Raw genomic sequence first — 9,903 nt, 5'->3', positions numbered from 1 at the left:
TATCTGCGCCCATTGTATATTATATACGATGATTACATAGCTCAAAATTTAGCCAATTGTGATAATCAAGGCATTATTCGAGATTATGCTTCGACTATAGATAGTCGCGAGTCGTTGTGTTGATTAGTGTTACATTATTATTATTATTATTATTATTATTATGGACTTATTATCGTTCGATTATATTTCAATTTATTATATGACAAGCTGCTGCTGCTGCTGCCTCGATGAAAGCTGCGTACTACACTGGAAAAATGATTGTCTCTATTCACCGTTCGGAGAAGGGAAAAGTCGATAAGGATTCGTCTGGGAGCGTATTTAAATGAACCAAGCCTGATTGACACATGTTATTGTATATTGCTTTCAATCGAATCTCCTTTATTTCGTTCAGTTAATCATTTTTTTTATACAAAATCCATTACAATTCGTATCTGACAAGCAGTCATTTATATTATTATTGCATCTTATTAATTTACACTTCTCGCATATTCTCGCGCTGCCAAGAAAGGCAGTAAAGATTTTTCTCAAAAAAGCTTTTGTATATATCTATAAGCGTCGAAAAAAGAGGTACATTCATTGATAAAAAAGACGGCGGTGTATATATAGAAAAAATTCAACTTTCCAAAAATACAAGCTCCTTCCAACGCTTGGAATACGTATTTTAGATAATGAGGTTGACACGCGTGTGTGCCTTCTCACGTACTCGCTTATACACACTCATGCACACACCAGCTGAATCGACAGATCGTAATCTCGTCGTATAAACGAAGATTTCGTTTCTCGGCATACGTCGTTCAATTTCGCCTCCTATGCAATCGTTCTCCGGTGCGGTGTTTGTTGCACTCTTTGTTGTTTCACGGACAGCACCGGCTTCCGCCCGAGAGAGCGACACCCAAACACACGCGCGCACACGTACACAAGGGAGACTCTCTTCGCGAGAAAAACGATCTATTTCTCCAAGCGGAGAGGCTTTCCGTTTAAACAAGTATACAAAAATAGCTTCCGAAATGTTTATTCATCATCGTCGTCGTCGTCGGTACAAGTGAGAACGACGAGCCCCCCAAAAATCAAAACCTTTTAATAAGTACCGCTAAGTATACATGCATTAAATGTAGAAGCTTGACAAATCGACGTTGTTAACGTTGTAAACAATGGAATTATAAATGACTTATAGAATATAAACATATAAAAAAAAATCTCTACGCAGGAATGTATTTTTGATCTATAATTCGTGAGTTATAGGCACTTTCGTTTGGTATACACACGACTTCATATACGTCTATAAAAGCTTAAATGGGAGCAATGACTCGCTCGCGCGTACATACATTATACATACAACACATTACTATGCTTCTGTGTGTGTGTGCCATATAGTCTTCTCTGTTCGTTGTCTACGTCGGGCGTGTACAATGATTATTTTCTTGTTTTTGATCTGTGCACCGACAGTTTGAGTTGAATGATGATGATTTGGATGACGAAATAAATCAAAGAATGACCAAAAAGTAATGCAAGGATACCAAAAAAATTATTTATTGCGTATTTCAGAAAATCATAATGAGTAAAGACAAAAAAATAATAATAAAACGCATTATCTATCGTTCAATTAAAATTGAATTTAACAATAATGGTTTGTAAAACAATAGTTGTTGGGTTCGTGTGTGACTTGATTAGACGTCTCCTTTTCTTTACGAAAAAAAAATAATTATTAATTCGTAGAGTTGCGTTCGCTTTCGATTTCATCACAAGCACGCATCTCGCGAGTATACGAGTCGTCGCTCTTTATTGTCGCTATGTCGTAAATAAACTGCTGTTATCTCTCACTTCTCTCGTAAAACGTGTGTGAGAAGTGCTTTTACGAAAAAGCTCGCTAGAAACAACACTACCATACAACTAATAATTGTTTAATCAAAGTGAAAAGAAATAAAGAGAATCGTCGTCGCTTGTACACATTGTAATTATTATTGAAAACGTTTTTGCTTGCATCACCACATATCTTATACAATCTAATATAACTCGAGAGGAATCAGTTATTCACATAAATTTTATATCTTTTATCAGAAATATATATATCTCGAAACCATTCCAATCAAATTTTCTAAAATTTTTGACATACTCATTCAATCATTAGTAGGTACAAAATATATAATAATGGCTTATATATCTAAAATGTTTTGTGATAATAGTAGTAATAATGAAATAATTAAAATTACATTATAATTAATAATTAATAATTAATTACCACAGAATCGATATTATTTCGATAATGAGCGGATAATCCTACATCATTCTCTAGTACTCGCTACAAGGCCTAATCAGAGCACGTCGTCGTCGATGGACGACGTTTGATTGCAACTTGTTAATTTACATTTTAGAAATCGTCTCCTCCATCATGCCTTTTGGAAACAAAACTTTTTCTTTCGATAGAAAGAAATTTGTCTTATCGAGGCCTTTCGCAATGTCACATTTAATTTCGTAAGCTTGGCAGTATAAACAAGGATAAATAAATGGTACTTTTATGCTTTATTTTTTATATAAAAAAAAGAATAAACTTATAATGCGATAAATTAACTCGAGCGTCGTTGATTTTTTTTTTTGTCAAACAAGCAAGCTCGAGGGCTACGGGGGCCCTTTACCTAAACACTAACAATTCTTACTCGTGGGCATTCATTCTTACTTTTTGCGAAAGTTGTCTCATGCGATCGATCAACGAACGCTGGGTGCAAAATTTGGCAAAAATTTGTCACTGAATGTACGAGTAAATTATTGGTCCCTCGTTTCGTCACTTAAAAATTATACGTTATACGTAAAATTGTCATTGCGTACAAAATCTGGTTATTCTAAGACGAACAAAAAAAATTTAATTTCTTAATAAATTATAAAGAAAATCGCGATGTCGAAGTCGACGATGAGACAACAATTTGTTACACGTCTATCTACAACTTCCGTCTTATTTTCTATAAACATAATTATATATATTATTTATATACTCCATTCCATATAAAATGCTTCAATTTTTTTCTTTTCGCTACGCGGGACTAAGTCTAGCTTTTGTATTCTTTTTCTTCTCTCTCGTTCGTCTATTTGTTTAATTGAACGGGGGACGGGCAATAAATAAAAGAAGTTTTACAGAAATCGTGAGCTCGGTCGAGTATAGTTGATGAACGTAATGTGCGTATATCAAAATACAGGCTACTGGAAGGACGGCGGCTCAAATTCTACCTGTCGGATTTTCAAAGCCTTGGATTTACACACGCTGTCGTCTTATCGCGGCGCATTGTCGTTTTGTAAATTTGAAAGGTAAAAAAAAAGGCCAAAGACGACTTTTTCTTTATAAAAACACGTGGCGCGAATATGTACACTTGTCAAAAGCGGAAATAGTGTATCTCTCTTTCTCTCGGGCGTCCACGTCCACGTCGTCGTCCAGATCGATAAATTTTCACACAGTCGCACGATGAGCAATTTACATGTTAGTAGTAGTAAAAATGAAAAAAAAAGTAGAAACACACACATTTGGTGTATTCCATAGCGGGATTTTCAAAAAAATGTTACCGAGAGTTTCTCTCCATCTAATAAATCGATTCTCGAGAAATGAGTATCATCATCGTGTACACATGTACAGGCCGAAGAAGTGATTTTCGAATGCGAGATTTCGCGCATTAATTACTGGTATACCGGTACCGACTCTCGTCTAAAATATACAAAATAATAATAATACGCATCTCATTTTTGTGCATACATTATAACGACGAAGAAAAAAAAACCGGCTTGATCGATCGACACGATCCAAGGCTTTATTGTACAGTTGTGTGTCGTTTCGAAACATTCTTTCTCTCTCTCGCGTGCGCTCCGTGTAAACAGCAGGATAGAAAACGCCGGAAAATCTCATACCGCACACATTCATCTAAGCTTACAATGATAATAAACGTTAATAGCGAGAATCAATAAAAATAACAACGACGGTTGACGATCTTTTCATTCGATGAAAAGATCGTCAACGTAATCGCACATATATATAATATAATAATAATAATTCCGAGACCTCCGCGGCCGTCCTCCGCTTATCACATAGTCTCAGTTTATATAGAACGAATGTATATAATGTACAATTAGACGTACTCCAATTCTGTTCGAATGAAACTCGCGGAATCGGAGTACGTCTAGTGTATCTCGTTTTTCAGGTGGTTTTTTCATTTTTTTTCTTCAAAACCACGATCTCGGCGTGCGTGTAACGACTGTACGGTCCCTATTTTCTCACGCGTGTGCCCAGGGACCGATAAGTAAATATAATGAAAAAAAAGCGTTGGAGAAAAAAAAACACGCACACACAGACAAAGGCGAGAAAGAGAGACAAGAGAGCGTGTACAAGGCCCACATAGCATAGGTCAATGAGTTGGCGAGCTACGGAGAGTAGAGGGACGCGATCGAGTCCCATTGGGCCCGATGCGTGGGTGGGGATAAGAAGGCCGAGTACGTTATATGTGTATGAAAAAGGAAAGATAACGAAAGAAAGAAAGAAAAAAAAAGGCAGCGGCCGAGTTAAGGGGATCGCGTTCTCGCCGATTCCTGCTGCCGCGTGGAATGCCAAAGAGCAGAAAGAGAGATATAAAGACAGAGAGAAAGAGAGAGAGAGATCGGCGACGACGACCATACGACGCTCTCCCAGCAGACTCTTCTTCTTCTTTCTCTCCTCTACATGTTGGTCTCTGTGTCTTTTTTAAGAGTAAAAAATGAAATTATTCCTTTAAAACTGTACGCGCTACGATCGAAGAAAATTCGAGGGAATCGAATCGATCGAGCAATTTCCATCACAGTACATAAAAATTCACTACTCTCGCTTCTCTTTGTCTCTTTTTCTCGCTTATTATTATTATTTTAGGCACTTGATCAAGCTTGGGCTCGGCGCGCTCACGTCTAAAGCATATATGATTATTATAAAAAGTGTGATATCAACAGATGGAAAAAAACAAACAGTCAGAAAAAAAATAATCCGATGAAGCGTAAGAAATTCTTAAATCAATATACTTTGCCCGTGGAGCACGACGTCGTCCAAGCTATTATCACTTTTTTCTAAGCTGCTCGTCGTAGTAGTCTCGCTCGATCGTCTAAGTTCTCGTTTGTCGTCGTCGTCTTTGTCTTTGCGATAGAACGTCAAGCAGTAGAAAGAGTCGGCCTGAACTCAGACGCTCTCCTTGCCCTCGAGCTTGCGGGCGAGATCGTTGAGGAGCGAGCGATAGATGAGCGGATCGATGTTCTTGCTGAGCTGGTAGAGCACCCACCAGTCGCCGATCTGGCACCTGTTGACGATCAGCTCGACCTGGTGGTAGGGCGTGATGCGCGAGCGGCTGCGCAACACGTACAGGCGCATGCTGCGCGACAGCAGGATGACCAGGCGGTAGAGGAGATTGCCGACGGTGCAGAACACGAGCAGGATGAACCAGAACCAGAGGAACACGTAGATCTTCTCGTTGACGATGTTCAGGGGCAGCACGCACAGGCCGTCGAACTTTTGAACCGTGCCGGAAGCACCGAATTTGTGGAAGGTGCACTTGGTGACCTTGGGGAAGACCCGCGACATGGGATCGATGCGGTCCTCGGGCTCCATCTCGCTGAAGCTGAGCACGTCGCGGCCGTAGTTGGTGAACTCGTTGTCGAGGAAGTAGTCCATGAGGAAGATCTGGCAGATGACGTTGACGAGATTGAGAAACTCGCAGCCGAAGTAGCGGAACGCGTACCAGTTCTGCGAGTGCATGTTCAGGGAGAGATAGTCGACGAGCAGCTTCTTCCTGTCGGTCTTGCAGTCCTCGCTCACCACCGGGCAGTTGAGATCGAGCGAGAGCATCTTGATCTTGCCGCCCTCCCAGGTCTTCCAGAGGTAGCGCGGTATGTAGAACAGGATGGCTTGGAAGAACAGGCAGAAGCAGACCCACTGGTAGTACTTGTGGTACTTGCGCTCGCCGCCCTCGCCGCCCACGCCTGCAGCGGCGATGTCCTTGCCGACGACGCCGTTGAGCTCGGGCATGGTGAAGGTCGAGTAGATCCAGCAGTAGGTGTCCATCACGTGCAGGGGGATCTCGTCGACGATGCAGTCGATCGGGTCGCCGATGTACTGGCGCGAGGTGACGAGCAGCGAGAAAGCGACGAGGATGATGAAGGTCGCCTTGTAGTGCATCTTGAAGATGTTGTTGTCGATGCAGACGGCATCGAGCTTGAGCAAGCCCTTCACCGAGCCGAAAACGTCAAACATCTTGGCGGTTTAGTTTTTCTTAGCTTCTTTGGGAAAAATGTAACAGTCACTGAGGGCCCTAAGAGAGGACAGAAGAGTAAATGACAAATGTTATAATATATAGGTATAAATCAATAAATGTAATATAAGTTGGACGAGCCGGCGAATTACGCGTTTATACGGGATGACTGTCACGTGTTTAGCAGCCCTCGTGCTCGAGCTACTACTATTGCAGCACAGATGCAACAATCTTCTCCCCCCTCCCCCTTTCTCGATTCACCCCTCGATTCGAAAGGGACGAAAATACTACCTACTATTAACCACCCTGACACGCCAACTCGTCTGCTCAACTCACTCTGACTAAATTCATTGCAATAATATGATGCAAGGCCAAGATCGGCGCACGAAAGTTATCTCTCCCGTTGTTCTTCGAAGAAAAACGCGGCGTTCGCGTTACTCACCTCAAAATGCCGGGCTCTCCGCGGCGGCACACAGTCAATCGATGACGAAGCCGGAAAGGAAGCGTCTGTGTATCCCAGGCAGGCAGCTGCTGTCCGCGTTTGCGAGCGTTGCAATGTGCCTGTATATTATACTATACAGCGTTACACGTATACACACACACACACTTACACAGAGATATACACAATATACACACTGCACGAGAGAATAATGTATCTCTCTTTTAATTAAATCTCGTCGTAGTTGTTGTTGTTTTTTGCACAATGACACACTGTGACCGACGTCGGCGTTATGGACTCTTTTTGCAGATTATCATCGGCGTCGTCGTCGTCGTCTAGGCGGCGACACGCACTTCAGTTGCACATTCGCGGGTGACTATGTGTGTAGCAGCACTCGCGCGCTCGGGCGTCCCAATTTTCGTACTGAAACGCGAGCGGCCGTGGCGGAGCTTACTTATAAATGGGGATCTCCTATGTCAACTGGCTGTATTAGATAGACGCGTCGCTACGCTGCTGCTGCTGCTCTTCATTCCGGGCGGCAGGCAGCTGTTGGTAGTACAGGCATGTATACAATGCGTAAGAGCGAGAGAGCGCAATAATCGTCGTCGTCGTCCGTAAGTTGGCGGCGGCGGCGGCGGCGGCGGCAGCTATATTATATTATAACTATATCTATATATCTATATTTAGTGCGGCGCGGTACTCTGTGGTGCGTGCGCGCGTCGCAGGAGCGTCGGGGACTGAGCTGCAAAACCGAGCGGGACCCTTGCGTTCTCCCTCCACACGATTCGCTCGCTCGCTCGCTGCTCTGTTCTCTCTCATACGGCTCTGCCCGTCGAACCGGAGTATATAGCTCCGCGTAATGTACGTGTATACGCACGGACTATACACATAGATATACGTATGTATGTGTGCGAAAGCCGAGCTAGAGAGAGAGAGAGACGACGACGTTGCCTTCTCTCTTTGTTTCTCGCGCAGAGTTTCTCTCTCTCCCCCACGTTAAAAAGCGCGTATATGTATAGTATAGTACACGCACACATACAGCGAGCAGTCAGTTCTCTCTCAGTATACTCGCGGGTTTGCCCCTACTCCCATGGATATTACTACACACGGCAGAGCGCGGAGAGGCATTTTATCTCTTCTTTCACTCTTCTATCTCTGCTGCCATGCACGCATACACTTACACACAGACACACTCGCATATTTTCCTACACACTCGGCCGGTCACATGGACTTGACACGAGTCACGCACGAGCACACACAAAACCGATCCCCGCGCCGGACGCGTCTGCTAAAACTTACCTTTACCTTTATACATTATAATATGCGCGAGTGTGCGTGAGCTCGTGCACGCATATACTTTAATGCTGTAGTATAATGTACAGTGTTCGGTCGCAGACACGTATTAACATGCTGTAAAATGTGTCGAGAGGAGAGCGATCGTGCCTGTTGCGCACAAAGACTCCGCAGCTTAATATGTATAATGTATAATGGCATGCGCGCGAATTTCAGTGCATTCCATGACTCCAATACTCGTCGAACTTTTTCGACTGTTAACTCGCAATGATGAGCAATGCGCGCGACCTGTTTAAGGATATGATGCAATCGACAGCACGAAGTACGTAGTACAGGGAGACGATTGGTATACCGATATTCCATACCGATTTTCGTGGCTGGAATGCCCCTACCGAATTGTATAAGTTAGTATATGTACGCGGGGGCGAGCTTAAAAGAATGCGACTCGGACTCGGGACGAAACAAAGCTGCAGGGCAACAACTCCACCAGCATATATGGTGCATCGTTTTTAACTTTGATCTTTCGAGTATACATAAGTGTATGCGCGTGTTTCGAGTCATCCTCTCGCGCGAGTGTGCACGTAAGAGGGCAAGGCACGAGGCTCGTATATACGCGATTCTACCTGCTTCGCACGCATTATATTATATACATGCTGTGCCATGCTGCTGCTGATGACTGTATATAGTCGGTTCTCTCTTTCTTTTCTCAGGTGACTTAGTGGGTTGCCATGGAGACACCGACACAGACACTGTGAGTGTGCTGACCATAGCCGGGCTTAAGGAGGCACAAGACAGAACCGATAATACAGAGGATATATCCCTTGAAAATGTTTTTTTTTTCTTTTTCTCTCGGCTTCTTCCTCGATTCCTACAGCAGCGCGGACATTGGACTCCTTTTTTCTGAGCATACTTTAGGGTTTCTCGTATTATAATGTTCACCTTACGCGTTTCTCCTGTTCGGTAATATAGCCACACATCTCATAGGAGAGGGAGTAATAGAGTACACATTTTTAAAAGAAAAGCTCCATAACCGGTCATAATTAAATTATGCATCAGCAAGTAGTTTTATTTAGGTTAGAAACAGGATAGTTGGCGAATAAATCGACGATATACCTATATACGCAGGCGCTACACACATAGCGATCGCAATCGCGAGAAAGTCAATCGGCTGCCAGAGATGGTGGTGGTGGAGACCTGTGCTCACGATTGAGCGAGTAGAAGAGAGAGAGAGAGAGAGGCGATTGAGCTCGCGTAGCCATGAACGAGACAAATTAAATTATTAGCCGTATTATTATTACGGACAAATTTGCATCTCTCGGCGTATGCGACCGTCGATCGAAATGAAAGTATATAAACGCAGAAAATATTATGAATCGTTAGTATATTCACTCGAGCTTAGTTATCGATTCGATGATTTTCAATGAGCACCCAAGACGGTAATTAAAAAGAAAAGAGTCCCCTCGTTAAGGAGTGTCAGCTGTCTAACGCATATGCCGCCTGATGTACAAGAGCGTCTCCAACGAATCATTATGATACTATTATTTTTATTCAAACACAACTCGGTCTTATACCAAAGAAAAATGTTGACCCGCGCGCGTCATCGCGTGCTTTTGCTTCTTTTTAATACCCGATCGGTATCGACAGGGCAATAAAAATCGTTTTTTCACGATCGAAAACAACGATCGTATACGTCATAAAGCTCTCATACGATTTAGGAAAATGTCTCTCGGATAAGATTATTAGATAAAAAGCTTCTTGGACCACGCGTGCGCCTGTCATTAGGAGCCTATTATTGTAACACAACTTGTGTATGTGTGTGTGTGTGTATGTATTTCGAGGGAAGAGCCCGCGGCTCGTTATTCTCTCTCCAGCGACACATCTGCGCGCCTCGCTTTTTCGTCTAGTCATCGAAAAGTCTATATAAAAACA

At 42.8% G+C, this 9,903-nt stretch overlaps 1 protein-coding gene across 1 annotated transcript; it reads right to left on the bottom strand.

Annotated features, from left to right (window-relative positions):
- Positions 1-353: 353 nt before the first annotated feature.
- On the bottom strand, positions 354-7,408 carry LOC106649445 (innexin inx2). The gene is made up of 2 exons (XM_014366868.2): positions 6,685-7,408; positions 354-6,302 (listed from the first exon to the last, which is right to left on the bottom strand). Exon 2 carries the CDS (start codon positions 6,242-6,244, stop codon positions 5,177-5,179), a length of 1,068 nt encoding a protein of 355 aa, XP_014222354.1. The 5' UTR covers positions 6,245-6,302; positions 6,685-7,408; the 3' UTR covers positions 354-5,176.
- Positions 7,409-9,903: the final 2,495 nt, after the last annotated feature.

Source organism: Trichogramma pretiosum, unplaced genomic scaffold, assembly GCF_000599845.2.
Source record: "Trichogramma pretiosum strain Unisexual culture from Peru unplaced genomic scaffold, Tpre_2.0 scaffold9, whole genome shotgun sequence".
Lineage (NCBI taxonomy): Eukaryota > Metazoa > Arthropoda > Insecta > Hymenoptera > Trichogrammatidae > Trichogramma > Trichogramma pretiosum.
This window is presented reverse-complemented; position numbering and strand designations above follow the sequence as displayed.

Coding starts and splice junctions, on each gene's coding strand:
- LOC106649445 (XM_014366868.2), bottom strand. CDS start 6,244: ATGTTTGACGTTTTCGGCTCGGTGAAGGGCTTGCTCAAGCTCGATGCC.